This window comes from Vipera ursinii (genome assembly GCF_947247035.1).
Source record: "Vipera ursinii genome assembly, chromosome: 3".
In the NCBI taxonomy this organism is placed as follows: domain Eukaryota; kingdom Metazoa; phylum Chordata; class Lepidosauria; order Squamata; family Viperidae; genus Vipera; species Vipera ursinii.
The window spans coordinates 153,815,467-153,833,634 of record NC_139516.1 but is presented as its reverse complement, the minus strand read 5'-3'; the positions used below and the strand labels follow the sequence as shown (position 1 = coordinate 153,833,634).

General features: G+C 40.4%; 1 protein-coding gene across 2 annotated transcripts in view; it reads right to left on the bottom strand.

The window, feature by feature from the left end:
• MBP (myelin basic protein) overlaps positions 1 to 18,168 on the bottom strand; it is a 146,401-nt gene that overhangs the window by 26,315 nt on the left and 101,918 nt on the right. For both annotated transcript variants that reach the window (XM_083359970.1, XM_083359971.1), the window contains exon 4: positions 4,649 to 5,079. In XM_083359970.1, the coding sequence (XP_083216096.1) occupies positions 4,649 to 5,079 (431 nt within the window). The remainder of the gene's footprint in view (positions 1 to 4,648; positions 5,080 to 18,168) is intronic.

The following is an 18,168-nucleotide window of genomic DNA, read 5'->3' as shown; positions in this document are numbered from 1 at the left end:
AAATCTTTAGGACCATCTAGTAATAGTTATGGGCTTGAAATGATAAACTAATTTTAAACAGTTAATAAAATAATAATCTTAGTAAGAAGGTATCAGAAGGTAATACTTTGATGATAAGAAATAATTTTATGTTCTCTCATGAAAACAGAATCATTTTCAAACGGCCCAAGCATCTAATCTACGGTAGCTTTCTAAAATCACCCATTCAACTGGCTCTTTGATATGATAATGTATGATTCACTTCAGTAAATCCTGCTGAATGCTTGCTTAAATGTCTGGAAACACCATGTTTGGCACTACATGCATCAATATACTTTTTTTCTACAATATTTTATAAAAATGTTATTGTTTGGAATTAGAGGTTTTGAATCTAAGCAGGCTTACAATAATAATAATAAAAATCTATCTGTGCTGGACTATAGAAACATGAATAACGGAGGAATGTATTGTGAATGGTTGAGTTTGTAGGAATTGTTTCATGAAGGAGACTACATTTATAAAAGACTTTATAGTGGTTTTGCTAAAAATGAACTGCTGATTTCAGGATGTATTGATTAAAAAAGTTAGTTTATGCGGAGAAAGGAACTATGATATGCAATATGGGAAGGTGGAGGTTGATAATTGCTATGCTTGCAACTGCTGCAAGGAAAATCAGAAATGGCTTCTTTATCTTTTCCCATTTTTGTTAATTTTCACTTTTTCTTTTATCTCTTATAATCTGTTCCTTTTTCTATTTATTTTATGTTTCTGTAGTTTTTAAAATCTTTGTAAGATATTCTTTTAATAACCCCACCTCTCTGCATCAGCTGGATATTCATTTTAAATTGTCTAAACCATTTGACTGGAGGTTGCCACCCAAGATACAAATAGCCAACTTGGACAAACTGCTCTTTTTTAATACGACTAAGGTGAAAAGCATCTTTGGGAAAGCGCCTATCCTTTGCCATTCCATTCATGTGGTTTCTTTGGAAATGCGGCTGTTAATGTTGCAGTTGCTTGTTATTTACTAAAAACCATGTCATAGAGGAGATTTGGGGCCAACTTGTATGACAGTCAACGGTTTGAAACCTCAAATTTGTTCTCTATTAACTGTACTTTCCGTCTTTCACTGTGCATATATTTAAGATGACATATAGGTGATTTGTGTCCTGCCACAAAGGAGCCTATAGTTATATATTCATTTTCGTGCCTTTTATTATTTCCTATCCCTTCCTTTCATGTTTCTTAAATAACAAGGTAACAGAGAATCTGCATCCTGCAGCGATGAAGAGGAGGTAGAAACAAAGTAAGCATTCTTCAGGCTTTCCTCCATCCTACTCTCTTTAAACAAAGCACATTATTATTCAAATGTTGTTTTTTTCATCCTTGGATATTAATAAGAAAATGTCTCTCTGCAAAGAATTTATAATGCTCTTTCACTGAATGTCAGCAGCTTCTCTAGACAAAAGGGCTGCTGTGTTTGCTGCATTCCAACGTTCACTGATGTGGGCAGAGCAGTTATATAAAATAAGACTGCATTGCTTGGGAAGAGACTTACTTACTAACTTACTAACTTACATTGAACTCTGGGAATCCTTCCCAACTGACTTCAGGTGACGTTTCTGGCAGCTCAAGAAGCTCTTCCTGCCTTATAACTTTACAAATCCAAAATACTTGTCATGTAAAGAGAATCTTTATAAAGGTATATGGTTCTAATTTTAGTTTAACGCATGTTCCATTTGAAGAGAGATCTGTGAGCGTCATGCTATGTGGGAATGGCCTTGGGCGTCAGGTGGAAGAACGATCAGATAAGAGGCAGCTGTACCCACAAAAAGAACAGATGCACCTCAGAAGGGACCTTCCTTAGCTTCCTGGACTGTAAAAGTGAGGGGGAGACATGTACTTTCCCACATGCAAGATTCTCTTAATGTAACTTTATAATAAAGATGGAATTTGTATTCATGTGTGTTTTTCTTGTCTGAATTACTTCTCAGGATTGACAGTGAGTTTGCTCCCTCGTGATTCTGATTGCTCAGAAAATTTCTTCTTTGAATAAAAGATGCAGTATAAGGGCATCAAGATTTCACTTTCCAAATGCTTTCAAAATATACAGTGCTTGTTTGTGTTAACTATTTATATATAATAACTAGATACATTTAATAGGAGGGATACAGTGTATTTCCGGCTATTCTGACATAGTTATAGATAAATCCTTTTCTGCCACTCACAAAGTCAAGAAAGTCTAGGATGATAATAATACTATGTTTTCCTAAAAGCATAAACATGCACATATAGTATTAACAGAAGTTTATAGCACTTACTGAATTAACTTCCAGCATTGAATTTCTCTTGGAATGGGATTCATTCCTAGGATAATGTTTCATTACAAGCATTATTATTTCAGAGAATAACACTGTTGCACAGTGGCATAGCCATTTGTTACTGATTTTGTCTCAGACATTGACAGTCCAGCATTTAAAAGCAGATGTTCTGTTCTAGCTAGACAATATTTGGAACTGTTTATAGCTTTTTAGTTTCTGTCCTTGAGGCACTGAGTTTTAGATTGTGACAATTGTAATTCATCAATGAAGGCAATGGAAACTGACAGCAGTGAGCTATGAATCAATCACGCAAAACAATTATATATATCATACAAAACTATTTTTGTCTATATACAAATCCACTATACAAGGTACAGTAAACAGCAGTTATTGCTCAATACAGAGCCATCTACAGCTTGAAACAGATTTAACTTCTTACCACTAAGTGCTTGAAATGAAACTTCATGAACAATGGTGTCTCAAAATTGTGACTGACTCATTATCAATGTTCTTTCATTGATCATAAATAGGTAATCTTACAGGCATGCCGTATCAGTCAGTTTTGCCACTTAAAAACATCTCTGTACATACAACAGGGGCCATTGAACAGCCCAATCAACACTGTAATAATATACAGAATTTCAGAATTCCTCAGAAAAAGAAGCTTAGGAGAGATTTTTAACTACCAGTTGATTGTTCTCGCAGCTATTATCTTGCTCTCCTCTTTCAAGGCTGTCCAATATATAATGTGAGTCCCCTTTACAAGAGCTGGACTGTGAAGCAATTCAACATCCCATTAAAAAAGAGTTATAGCACCCAAGCTCCTAGTTCTGTCTGCCAAGTAACACAATATAAATAATTACTCGTAGAAATAGTCACCTGTACCTTCAATAGTGTGCTAAATTTCATACCCTCCAATCACAGTTGAAGTATTTAAAACTGAGATGCACTAAAATGTCTTAAGGCTTCTCTATTCCCCCCAAATAAGATTTGAAACAGAAGCAAAGCAACAACAATAAAACCACAATTGAATTGCATCTTATGGACAGTAAGTATAAAACTTCATTGAGGAAATTAATGGTTGAGCACATAAAGAGATAAAACTCACTAGTGGCAGAGAAAAGATACTTTTTGCCTAAAGATATAGAATGGAACACAATACATCAACATGGCTTTTCTTACAGCAATATAAGAAACTGCCTTCCTGCTCCTCAGACTGCTGAGCCATTAGCAAACCCAACATTGTCCACACTAACTGGCATTGCTTGTTTGGGTAAAGGAATGCCTTCCAGTTTGATCAAGACATGCTACTGGCTGGACTTAGAGCTTTTTCCATACAAATGATGTGTTCTACACTTTGCAGGCCCCCTAACACCATTACCTATACTGCATCCAACCAGAAAGACATTTAAACAGTAATTAGACCTAGAAAAAAATAATATTACAGTGATATACAACATTAAAAGATGAAACAACAGATGAAACAAATGTTTTTCTTATATCTCAGCACCTTCCTTTTGCTTTCTCTTTATTCTCATTAAGAAACACATTTCTATTGTTTACATAGGAGCATGAGATTTGCTTCTGCCATCCCCGCTCAAAAGTAAGAAAAGTCACTTCTGACGTTCAACCTCAAAATTGATGTGAATCAAGAGTTCCGTTAAATGTACTTAATACAGACGTGATCTAATCTTGCCATGCTTTTCATTCTGTTTGATGAAAAAGAGAATACTAGGCTTTTACTGGATTTCACATTGCTCTGCATTGCAATAGTCTTCTAACGCTGCCTAATGCCATGGAGTTGCCCACAGGAACAAAACAAAAAACAAAACATAACACAAAACCCAGACATTAAACTAATACACTTTAAACCAAAGTCACTGCATAGAAAGGTATCATAGAAGTATTGCACCAAATTGCAAATATTCTAGGATGCCCCTCCAGGTTTTCAGAAACTCTGCAAACAATGTCATAGAAGGAAAACAAAATCAACAGCAGACTAACACCTTCCTCAATATACATAGGGTGAGTTTTACAACAAGTGAACAACAAAGATCCTGACTTCTGGCAAATCTTGACAACCAAAACTGAGGCATCCAGTTAGAAGATTTAACAAGAGAATGTTCCAGTCAATTCAAAGTTGTTATTATATTTTTATAGGGATATTTTCTAGTACGCTATTTTAAACATTGGACTAATAGCCCACATTGTATTACAACTTGATAGATATCATCCTTTGGCTAAGCCAATTCTTGCTCTTTGGAGATTATTCAGTTCTTGTGATTTTTCTCCCACCCTCTTTTTTAGATTTCTTGCTGCTAATCTGTTCTCCTTTCCTCTGAGCTCACCTTGCCCCGCCTTGGATAATGCTTGTCACCGCCAAAGAATCTGCCCAATGAATCAAGTAGACTTGGTTCCCTGTATCTTCGTGGTGATCCATGTCTAGCATGGTCTATGGTACTTGCAGTGGCAAGTTTGGAACCATGCCGGAAAGAGGAGCGTTTTTGTGAAGCCATCAAATCCGAATTCTCAGAAGCTGCTACTGCACTGTCTTCCTGAATGGTCTGCAGCTCATCTGATTCAGAGGGCCGATCTTTGAAGGTGTTGTCTTCTCTGCCTGGGGCATCTCGGGAAAAGAGGCGGACCAAATGGGGGCGACCAGTTGTGTCAGCTGGGTTGGCTTCCTTCCAGGCATTCTTCGGATCCGCTGTGCCCTTGGAGTCTGTCACCGCTCTGCCCTTAGTGGAGGTCCCATTGTTCTGGTTCACATCTGCCTCTCCTGCAAACAACAAGGATGAGATATGAATACAGGCCTGTGAAAAACAGAATGCTAGAACAATGCTGCTTTCTTCCCCTTGCCTTGAGCTAGCTGCTTCACACAAAACTATAGATTATATGCAACTGCAACAGATCTGCCTTTTACTGAACCAAAGACACACATATATATTAATTCTATTAAAACGTGTAAATCACAAGTTGGTGTGTATCTATTTATTCACTTGCAGTCAGCATTGTAAAGACAATGTTCCTTAAGTGATTGTTAAGGTAAATTTTTATAAGAAATGGCTAATGATTTGTAATTTAAAACTTAAGATGAATCACATTTAAACATTATCATATTTTTTTATTAAATTTCAAGTTTTTATGCTTTTACAAGATCCCACAGAGTTTCCTGCCCATTACCCAAATGCCGAATTTCCTGATGTGTTTGATTTCCACCAATATTAACACAGGGTACAAACTAATACATGACATTTCTTTAAATAATGATAAGGCAAATGTTGGTCCTTCTGTTACTGTTATCCATATTCCATTTTTTCTGACAGTCTCATGTTGTGTTTCAGTTTGTTATAAATAAGCAATGGAGCTTGACTGATGAACATTTGTGAGAACCCTCATCATTGCAGAAAGCATTTCAAGTTATTAATACCTGGCCTATGGCAATAAATTATATTAACATTCTAAAAGTATAATATAACATTTCCTTATGATTTCACAATGTGTTCCTCATTTGGAACTGATAGACTGCTGCCCTACTTGCAGTCGTGACAACATCCAATCAAGATAGCAGTGGCTTTTAACAATTCTGATTGGCACTCATATTTTAAGGTGCAACACTTCGCTCAATAATAGCTGCCAAATTTAATTGCATGTAATATGGCATTACAATTAGTTTTGCTTCATCATGACAGCTCCAATTAATGCTTTGGAACCAAATGCCATGTTCATTAATAATATTTCTACCACCTTAACTTCAGCCACATTTTTGCTGACTCTAAATGTATAAAATTACAATGGATACATTGTAACTGAGCATAAATTTTGTTATACAGAGACTTTGAGGCTGAAATAAAAATCAGATATGAATACCTGCATGCAGATTCTATAAAAAATATAATTTTATTTGTTAATGCTAACCAAATTCTATACCATAATACACATTCATTATATGAGGGAAAAGAAAAAGAACAATGAAGATATTGTGTCTAATTAAATGCATTAACAAAACACCAGAGCATCTGCATGCTAATATTTTTACTACAGTTGTGCTTTTGTAAGTGAATGCATTTAATTCTGGACAACAATGGAGGACATTTGTGCCACAAAAGGAGCTTCTCTCAGTCCCAGCAAGAGCATCTTACACCGTTCTTTAGTAAAGAAAATATACACTGACCGTTTTTATTCTCCTATTCTTTGTGATGGGTGCTTAATTGGTAGGGTATAGCATAATGTGATGGCATAGTAAAGCTGTAGATATATTTACTGGAAAATGTAAGGTTCTCTTTTGCAAATAAAACAATGGTATTCTAAAAATAGGTTTTGTACAGCCCGATCCACAAGAGGTGGGCAGCATAATCCAAAGGACTGTAGTTAGCCAACCAGTATTGTCCTTGTCATGAACTGCTATACAGCCAAGCAACAAAAAATTGTCAGTACAGGACTAATTATGATGGGAAAAAGACTTTGGACAGTGAAGACAAGATGCTAAACACACAAAAGTACCCCTTGGTACCGTGCATATGGGTGCCTCTCTTGAGGCCTGTAGTTAGCCCCACCAACTTCTTTTTAAAGATACTTTATCATAAGAATTAATAATTAAACGGGAAGCCATTTTTCTCTAAAGCAAAGTAGGAGCCTCCAGCATAATCTCTTACGAGACATTCTAATGAAATAAGAATGGTAGGCTCAAACCAAGTTTAATGCTTTGTTTGAAAACATGCCCAGATGACCAGATAAAATATGAAGTAAGCTGGGTGGTCAAGGTATCGTAGAGGATACCTGCATGGCAATACCCACAACATGATCTCAAAATTCCAAATATGCCCACCAGCTCAATAGATTTGCATTCAAACAGAGTCATACAACTTAGTTGTTCTATGGATCAGATACCTATCGAAATTGGTCAGCTCCAAATATGCAGGTAATAGAAGGTGTAGTACTGAAGTTGCTGATAAGTTAATCAACAATCCATATCAGTTCTCATGGAAAAATATATTTGAAGTATACACATAATTTAATATAGTAGCATAAGGACAGTCCTGCTACATCAGGCCATGGCCTATCTTAGCCTAACATTTTAGATGACTTACCTTGTCAGTGGTTGACCCTGCTCTTTGGAACAACCTGCCTTCAGACTTAAGAAAAATCTCCAATCCTCTGAGTTGTAGATGATTTTCAAAACATACCTATTCCTCATAGTTCTGAAGCTCCTAGGCTGCCTTAGTTAGTTAGATTGAAAATGGTTCTTGATTGTATTTCTATTGATTGGTACTATAAAATGCTATCAGTTTTTTAAGAAAAGCCAGGCAGAGAACTGACAACACAAGGACTACCTACTTTATTTTGATAGCGTATATTAAGAGACTCGTGAAAGCATGCCTCAATCTGATGTTTCTTCATCTTCTTATAATAAACAAAACCAAGGTAGTTTCTTCTTTCTCAGGACTGAATTGTTATTTACTTAACAGTTCTTATCTTTCTCCTGTTCAAGAACATCTCTGTAAAATGGAGAGTTATGGATAATTGTACAACTAGACAAATATATGTTATTGTCAGAGTGACAAATCAGATGCCTCTTGAGTGCTTCCCGGGGAAAAAACCCAGAGACACAGCTCTTTTCCCTTGCTGTTCCTCTACAACTGGTATAGGGAGGCACGCTCCTGATGGTTTACGTAAAACTTATAAAATGAGATTTAAATTTTCCTCCTGGATTCAAAACTAGTCTGTCCATGGGAGCAATGATTACATCCAAGATCAATCTATGAATACAGACTTTACATTTCTGATGTTAACAAGAACACGTTCCACTGATTGGCTTTCCGTGTGGGTATCCGCTGTCTCCCTTGTGTTTAAGTTGCAGTGCTATTTCAAGTTTCATTACAAGCAAATGCATGACATGGAAAAAGCATTCAGGAGAAATAAATTACTATCTGTCAAGCATGGCTTCAAGATCTGGAAGAAAACTTCTGGCTCTTCACAGATTTTCACAGAGTGGGGAAAATATGAACTCCTGCTGATTCTCCGAGATGAGATAGAAAAAATAGCCCTAAGGCAAGATTCTGTAGTGTACACCTAATGTTCAGCACGTCTTTGTTTCCTAACTAGCTTTGGCTTGGATGCAGGTTATTTAGAGTATGGTGTAGGGAGGGAAGGAGCAGAAAACAAAAGACTGTGGTTATAGGTGGTGGGATTTGCTATGGCAGTAATTTGGAATGTATGAAAAGCATGTGGCAGCCATCCATATCACCCCACAGGGGCCTTAAACAAATACACACATACTCTGAATCCAAGACTTTTCAACAAGGAAGTTCTATTAAAACACCCACAGATTTCAAGTAAATGTAATCTTTTGTGTTTCTGGAACATGTAGGTTTGTTTTTTAAATTTAATTCTAGCATTTCATAGCAGAGTTCATAAACAGTGCAATGGTAATATGTATTTTCTGGGATCCTTTACCTGTAGGAGTTTGTCTCCTACTTTTCAGAAGAAAGCATAAAACTTTCTTCTGTAAGATATGCTCCAGGCAAGGAATGCCGCTTCATTTTGAAACTGATATTAAATAACATGAAACCGACAATCTTATGTATGGCAGAAACCCTCAGACTGGCAACTCAATTTGTGACAGTAAGCTACACAGTGTGCTGTTGATACCCATGGTTTACTCTCTTTTTTAGGCGATTAAGAGGATTTCAGAATTAAGGAGTTATCTTCCAAGCCTCCCATTTTTATTCCACTGAATGTCTTAGGACTTCATGAGAACTTGAAATCTTTTTGGAAGTAAACTTACCAGGAAACTTTGAAGCATTCTCCTGACAAGAATGGGAAGACTTATACTGTATATTTTTTTTTAACCAGATACTATGATTTAGATATGGAATTTATCAGTTGGAAAGTATAATGAAAATTTTTTATATAAATAAAGAACAGAGTCCTGTCAATTATGTTATTTCTTTTCTAAAACTGGTTATAGGATGGGGATGCAACTTAGTAATTTGGTATATGTTAACTGAAATTCCTATTTCAATGTAATTTTTTTTTACATTTTTACCTTTTCAGATGTTAAAACCTTGGTTTTATGGGCGGTTGTTTCAAAAGTGTGCTGGAGATTTGCTAAACTCTCTTTTTCCTTTGAAGAATGTAATTTCTTTTAAAAAGTTCTATTAAGCTGACGGAATATGATTATTTGCTGCTGTTAGTCTTTATAGTTGCTGTACTAATATTTTATATGTTTACTATAATGGTTTTCATTATGCATAATTAGGAATTGTTTCTAATCTTTCCTCACAAAAAAATAAGAATGATAAAAGTAGTAGTAATAGTAGTAGCAGTAGTAATAAGAACTGCAATATATAACTGCATTAAATTTTAATATGTATGGTAAGTATAAAATAAACACTGATTTTAAAAAAATATGGCACTGAAACCATTAAAGTGTATTAAAAGTGGTGCAAAGATGTAAGTTGTGGAAGGTAGTTAATACATTTCTTTAATCATTAAAAAAGTTCTAACTTTAGAAATAAATTATTGATTTTTTTAAAAAAATGTTATTTTTTGCACATGAAAATGAGTGCAAGGCAGCCAACTGAGAATTTCAAATATGAAATGAAATATGAATTTCAAATATGAAATGAAATATCCAAGGCAAAAAAACTGAGAATTTCTGCCGTTCCAGTTGGATGTATCATTACATGGCCTCAAAAGAACCTTCAAATTTATTTTGAAAATTGACAAGAATATTGTTCTGGCAAAAATCTATATCCAAGAGATATAGGTAGTCCTCAACTTACAGCAACAATTTCTACTGCTAAGTGAAGCAGTAGTAAAGCAAGGCATTACTGCATCACTTAGTGACTGAAATCCAAGAACAGGGATGGTTAAGTGATGGGAGTCCCAGGTAAGAAGTGCAGAGGCTAAGGGAGGCCCAGAGATCCCAATGTAAGACACACATAATTTTGGGGGTATGTGCTATAATGCAACTCAAAGCCGTAGCTACTGTGGAAGTCTCAGCTGCCCCAGTCCAGCAGTGTGTTGCAAAGCCGCCACACCTTGGGAAGCCTCAGTTGCCTTATCTGGTCAAGCAGTGTCTCCCTATATATCCCATCCCCTGATCTATGCCCTTTTGGGCACCCTGTACAATGGCAGTCATCATCAGCAGTGCCAGGGCTGGAGCTAAAGTAGAGGCCCAGGGCCTTCAGCAGTTTCAGCCAGCTGCCATTGATAAATGCCACCTCCATCTCTCCACTGTGATCAGCCATTGCAGCACCATTGTGAAAGGCCCCAGTTGCCCGCCCCCCTAACATGAGTCCCACTTTTGCTGACAGGCATGCATGGCCTCCATGAAGCAATGGCTGACTGCACCAGACCGTCTTTCTGAGGCCTTCTCGGGCCATTCTCCAAGCCTCTTGCTTCGTTCCTTTTCCAAATTACATGCCCCGTTCTTGTGATCCTTTGGAAACCCTCTGGTTCTCTCCAAGACTTGTGAGAAAGGGGTGCGCTATTTGGAGAGAAAAATGAAGACCATGATTTGGAGAAGGTGGTCTACCAAAACACTGTGACTAAAGGGCTTTTGTGATTCTCTAAATAACAAGTCCCTTTTTGGGAGTGTGGTATTTGAGATAGCGTTTCTCAGTGGCAGTGGTGGGGCTGGGGCTGAAGTCAGGGTCTCGGGGTGGGGCTGAGGCTACTGAAGGCCCTGGGCCTTTTTAGCAAGTGGGCTGCCATGTGACCAAATTTTGATCATGCGACTGCAGGGGGACTGCAGGGGCTCTGCAACAGCCATAATTTTTCAGATCAGGGTTGTAAATCCCATTTTCAAGCACCATTGTAATATCAAACGGTTGCTGAACAAATGGTCATAAGTCAAAGTCCATCTATAGTTTCTCTCACAAACACCATATAAACAGACATATACATAACAAAACATTAGCAGGGTATCTGTCTGCTCTGTTTGGAAGTTAATCACAAATGAAATAAAAGCTAACATTAACATTTTTTGTCATTAAACTGTTGCATAGTTTCACTCATTTTCCTCCTCTTCTAGAAATATATTAAGGTCTGACAAAGGATACAGCTCCCCTCGTTAGGGATTTAGTTGAGGGTGAGCATGCGGACCTGGCCTGCATCACGGAGACCTGGTTGGGCCCAGAGGGTGGGGTCCCTTTGGTTGACCTCTGCCCACCAGGCTTCCGGGTGCTGCACCGGCCACGAGCTCAAGGTAAGGGTGGGGGAGTGGCGGTTACTATTAGGGAGACCTTATGTCCGCGGGAGACCACCGTTTCTCAGATAGTCGGGTGTGAGTCTCTCTTTGTGAGATTTGGTTCTGGGGCGCAGTTGGGCTTGCTGCTGGCGTACATTTCGTCTAGTCGTACAGCGGCAGCCCTGCCCGAGCTGCTCGATATCCTCTCAGGGTTGGTGGTTGAGTTTCCCAAACTTATAGTTTTGGGAGACTTCAATCTACCATCCCTGGGAGGCTCATCTGAGCTAGCTCGGGAGTTCATGGCTTCCATGACGGCCATGGACCTGACGCAAGTAATTTCTGAACCAACTCATGAGGGAGGCCACACCCTTGACCTGATTTTTTTATCTAGACGGTGGTTGGATGATCTTGGTGGGGGCTCTCCATTTATTATGCCCCTGTCATGGACCGATCATCATCTCCTGCGGATGGTCTTCTGTTTTGCCACCCCCCGCCGTGGGGATACGGAGCCAATCAGATGGTACCGCCCCAGACGCTTAATGGATCCTGATAGATTCCAAGCGGCGCTGGGGTCCCCACCTGCCTCCATTGCTCACAGCTCGGCGGATGCCTTAGTGGAAACCTGGGAAAGGGCAGCCACTGAGGCACTTGACCGGGTTGTACCCTTGCGGCCCCTGACCCGGCGCAGATCCCAGCGAGCTCCATGGTTTTCCGCGGAGCTCCGGGAGATGAAGCGTCGGAAACGGGGCCTAGAGAGCTGTTGGAGGTCGAGCCAATCCGAACCCGACCGGTTGCGGTTAAGAACCTATATTAGGTCTTATCTCGCAGCGATGAGGGTGGCGAGGTGTAACTACTTCTCTACCCTCATTGCGTCTGCAGATAATCGCCCGGCCGCCCTGTTTAGGGTGACTCGCTCACTTCTTAATCAGGAGGTGAGGGAGGATCCCTTGCAGGGTCGTGCCGAGGAATTTAGTCAACATCTGTCGGATAAAATCGCTCGGATTCGGACCGGTTTGGACTCCAACTGGGCAGAGTCTGGCGATCAGGACACGAGCGGTCTTGTCAGTGTTATCTGGGAAGAGTTTGATTCTGTGACCCCTGATGAAGTGGACAGGATTATGGGGGGGCTGAGCTCCTCCACATGTTTGTTGGACCCGTGCCCTTCCTGGCTGGTTTATGCAGCTAGGGAGAGGACACGAGGCTGGCTCCAGGCGGTTATATCTGCTTCTTTGAGTGAGGGTTATTTCCCCACCGTCTTGAAGGAGGCGGTGGTGAGACCTCTCCTCAAGAAGCCTGCCTTGGACCCAGCTGTATTGAACAACTTTCGTCCAGTCTCCAACCTTCGCTTTCTTGCGAAGGTTGTTGAGAGTGTGGTGGCGCATCAGCTCCCTCTGGTCCTGGATGAAGCAGATTATTTGGACCCCTACCAATCGGGTTTCAGGCCCGGGTACAGCACAGAGACGGCATTGGTCGCTCTGGTGAATGATCTCTGGAGGGCTCGGGACAGGGGATATTCCTCTGTCCTAGTCCTATTAGACCTCTCGGCGGCTTTCGATACCATCGACCATGGTATCTTGCTGCGGCGTCTCAGGGGATTGGGAGTGGGAGGCACAGTTTTTCGGTGGTTCTCCTCCTATCTCCTGGGACGTTCGCAGTCGGTGTTGGCAGGGGGGCAGAGATCGGCCCCTAGGTCTCTCGTTTGTGGAGTTCCTCAGGGGTCGGTTCTCTCGCCTCTCCTGTTCAACATCTATATGAAACCGCTGGGTGAGATCATTCGTGGTTTTGGAGTTGGGTATCATCAATATGCCGATGATACCCAACTTTTCTTTTCGACCCCAAACCACCCCAGTGATGCCCTCGCTGTGATGTCCCGTTGCCTGGAGGCGGTTCGGGTCTGGATGGGGAGGAACAGACTTCAACTCAACCCTGACAAGACTGAGTGGCTGTGCATTCCGGCATCCCGGGACATTCAAAATGTTCCATCTCTTCCTATGGGGGGTGAGCTCTTACCCCCCGTGGATAGGGCTCGCAACTTGGGAGTCCTCCTAGATTCACGGCTTACCCTGGAAGATCATGTAGTGGCCGTGACTAGGGGGGCTTTCGCCCAGGTTCGCCTGGTGCGCCAGTTGCGGCCCTATCTGGACCGGGATGCCCTGTGCACGGTCACTCATGCGCTCGTGACCTCTCGCCTTGACTACTGTAATGCTCTCTACATGGGGCTTCCCTTGAAGACCACTCGGAGGCTCCAACTGGTACAGAATGCGGCCGCGAGAGTTGTCTTGGGAGTTTCCCGGTACTCCCATGTTACACCTTTGCTCCGCGAGCTGCATTGGTTGCCAGTTGTCTTCCGGGTGAGGTTCAAGGTCTTGGTTATGATCTTTAAGTCCCTACATGGCATGGGTCCGGGTTACCTCGGGGACCACCTGCTGCCGGCTTCAACTCCCCTCCGCCCTGTGCGTTCCCACAGAGAGGGCCTCCTCAGGGTGCCTCCGGTCAGGGAATGCCGACTGGTGGCCCCCAGGGGGAGAGCCTTCTCTGTGGGTGCCCCGGCTTTGTGGAACCAACTGCCGGTGGAGCTCCGGATGGCATCAGACCTCCGAACTTTCTGTCGTGGCCTGAAGACCCATTTATTTGAATTAGCCGGTCTGGCCTGACGGGGGAGCTGGGTTTTAAATTGTTGTTTTAGAATTGCATTTTTGTTTTTTTTAATTGGGCACTGATTTAATCTTTGTTTTAACTTTTGTATTGTATTGTATTGTTATTTATATGCCCTGTGATCCGCCCTGAGTCCCTAGGGAGAAGGGCGGTATACAAATTAAATAAAACGTAAACGTAAACGTAAACTTTCCTCAGGTTCAAAAGTACAGGCAGGCCCTCAACGTATGAACATACCCGAGCTCAAAATTTCAGTTCCTAAGCAAGACATTTGCTAAGTGAGTTTCACCCAATTTTATGCCATAGTTGTTAAGTGAATCTCTGTGGTTGTTAAGTTAGAAACATGGCTGTTAAGCGAATCTGGCTTCCCCATTGACTTCGCTTGCCACAAGCTTTCAAAAAATGATCACAAGGCCCAGGGATACTGCAGCCATTATAAATATATGCCAGCTGCCAAGCATTTTGATCATGTGACCACAGGGATGCTGCAATGGTCATAAATGTGAAAAACAGTCATAAGTCACTTTTTCAGTGTCATTGTAACTTCGAACGGTCACTAATTGTTTGTAAGTCGGGAACTACTTATATAATGTGTGTGAAAAGAGAAAAAGCATGTTACAGCATGGTGGTGAATTTGGAAGTATGATTGGCTTTTTTATATTGACATATTACACCCCAAATTTGGCCCTGAAACAAAGCTATAGTTTAATTCCTGTATACAAACCAGGATCCCTGGTCAGAATCTGATCTTGGAGGGAAGTGCTGAATCCAGGAGCGCAAAAGAAATATAGAAGAATAAGGAAGGAAAATGAAGATACAAAGGTCATTTCTGGGTTAAGTTATGCCATTTAACATTAATACCAGAATAAATTTTGTAATGTATTGGGCTTTGTTTTACTGAGTGTATCACGTGGGTTTTGATTGCTGGAAGGTTGCTTAAGCAGGGAGCTGGCTAACAGGTACCAGCTCCTCAGCCAACCTGTCTCCAGCGCCGCCATTGGCTGCTTCTAGGGCGGCAATAGGTTGCTTTAAACCTATTGGCCGCCACCTAGAGGCCAGGGTATAAATAGCTGCATTCGCAGCCCTGTTTCCCCAGTTCGGTTCCTGCAAGCAAATAAAGAATGTTTCTGACTGAACTCACTTGCCTCGTCTCTTCGCTCAAGCAAAGAACCCAGTACACAACAAATTTAGTGAATTATATTATTTGTCCCATTTAGCTAAAGGCAGATACAATGTGCAATGTTAGAAATTTAACATCTAAAATGTTTAAATTTGTTAACAATCACCTTCCAGGTTTTCTTGTAAATTGACCAAATATTGCAATAAGCAGGGAATGGTCTCTATACAATGGACAATATAACAAATAATGAACAATGACTTGTACGCAACGCAAACATATGCACAAAGGCGTTCTTCCAAAGGAATGTTAGAATACTGTCTTGTTAAAGGAAAGAGAAGGCATGGATTGAAAACTGAACTTGGTAAAAGCACGCTGAATTTCCAGAAAATGGAAATAGCTGGCTTCACAATGCTCCATCTTTAGTGAATTTTTTTTAAAAAAAGATAAATGAGAACCCCAAACTATAGACTCTTTTTACCTGCATCACGATCACGATCACAATCTAATTCTTCAGGGCATGGTGAGAACCATCTGCCTGTGAAGAACTGCAGCTATAGAAGGGTGAACTCACAATCTCCTCCTCAAACATTTATTCTGAGCAGTTTCTAAACTTTAATAACAAAATGAAACAATTGCCTACTTGTCTATTATGGTAAAAAATTTAAGAAAACATGTACATAGATAATATGCTTACAAAATCAAGAGCTACAGGATAAATTTCCTTGAAAGATTTATTTCAAAATTTCACTCCAGATACTTTAAAGTACAAAAAATAGCTAACTAGCAATCATTCCAAGTTCTTAAAGAGATGGGAGTACCAGACCATCTTATTTGTCTTTTCAGAAACCTATATGCGGGTCAAGAAGCAACAGTGAGAACTGTACACGGAACCACTGACTGGTTCAAAATTGGGAAAGGAGTCCGTCCAGGCTGTATACTGTCACCCTGCCTGTTTAACTTATATGCAGAGCACATCATGAGAAAGGCAGGGCTAGATGGATCAAAAGTTGGAATTAGGATTGCCAGGAGAAATATCAACAACCTAAGATATGCAGATGATACCACTCTAATGGCAGAAAGTGAAGAGGAACTAAAGAACCTCTTGTTGAGAGTGGAGTGCAAAAGTTGGGTTGAAACTGAACATTAAGAAAACCAAGATCATGGCATCTGGCCCTCTCAATTCCTGGCAAATAGATGGGGAAGAAAAATGGAGGTAGTGACAGATTTTATTTTCCTGGGCTCCAAGATCACCGCAGACAGGGACTGCAGCCAAGAAATTAAAAGATGCTTGCTCCTGGGGAGGAAAGCCATGGCAAACCTAGACAGCACACTAAAAGCAGAGACATCACCCTGTCAACAAAAGTGCGTATAGTCAAGGCTATGGTCTTCCCAGTTGCAATGAATGGCTGTGAAAGCTGGACCATAAGAAAGGTTGAGCACCAAAGAATTGAAATCTTTGAACTCTGGTGCTGGAGAAGACTCCTGTGAGTCCCTTGGATTGCAAGACAATCAAACTGGTCAGTCCTAGAGGAGATCAACCCTGACTGCTCTTTAGAAGGCCAGATTCTGAAGTTGAAACTCAAATAGTTTGGCCACCTAATGAGAAGGAAGGACTCACTGGAGAAGAGCCTAATGCTGGGAAAGGTTGAGGGCAAGAAAAGAAGGGGACGACAGAGAATGAGGTGGCTGGATAGAGTTACTGAAGCAGTAGGCATGAGCCTAAATGGACTCCAGAAGATGGTAGAGGACAGGAAGGCCTGGAGGAACGTTATCCATGGGGTTGCGATGGGTCAGACACGACTTCGCAACTAACAACAACAAGCAATCATTCAAATTTGGAGCCCTTTCTTCAGCTACAATTATTCTGATTTTGGAGTAAGAAATCTTTACAGAAAGTACTAAACTGGTTGATACTCCTAAGAGTCCCCTCTTGTGTTACGATATTTCTACCAATTCATTACCACACAATAAACTACCAGCTTGCTCTGCCAGGTATTTGAAGGAAAAACAAATGCAACAGTCCCTTACCAACCATTGTGTTGACATACATCTTAGAACAGGTCCCAAAGGTGCTTTTTCAAAAGACAACTGAACTTTATTTGCTTTTCCTTGAAGATGTTTCACTTCTCATCCAAGAAGCTTTTTCAATTCTGACTTCAGAGAACTGAAGATGTTTCTTGGACGTGAAGCGAACTTTCTTTACTTTTCATCCACTTGTATCATTACCATGGATCCTAATATACAACATAGCTAAAGAACTTACAAACTTACAAAAAAGCTTGGATACCTCACGCAGTCCGTTCACAGGGGAATGAATATCATCTCCCTACTACAATGAATAGTGAATGAATCTAAGAAAATGGATGTGTCACATTCTTTCTTATAGATAAAATCTGATTATCTTTGTCACTACATCCAGAGCAAATCCAGATATTTCCCACATTACTGGGGAAAAATGTTACCTATCCATATTGAATCTGGAGGCTACCCAGAGAATGTGGGATTGCATATTACTGAATGTTTCTCTGATGAAACCAAAAACCATTCTTGAGCCATCTGCCATTAATAAACACCTTCTAGTCAAAATCATTCTTTCAAACCTATACTGTAATAAAAATCACAGAAAAAGAAGATCTGCCATTGTTCTTGTTCCAAAAGCTAACTCTGCTTATTTACTCTGTTTCAAGGCTAAGATATAAAATAAATGGCAATGAAGCTGAATTTTACAAAGATGACATGTTACCAATTACATGGATTAGAGATGGGTAGCTAACCATTACATGAGTAGAACTTTCCAAACCAGCTTTCTGCCAATGCTAGTTTATTGAATGTCACAGTTGTAGTGTCACCTTTACTTTTCTTTCTCTCCCCCCCCCCCACAAGCTCATTTTAACCAG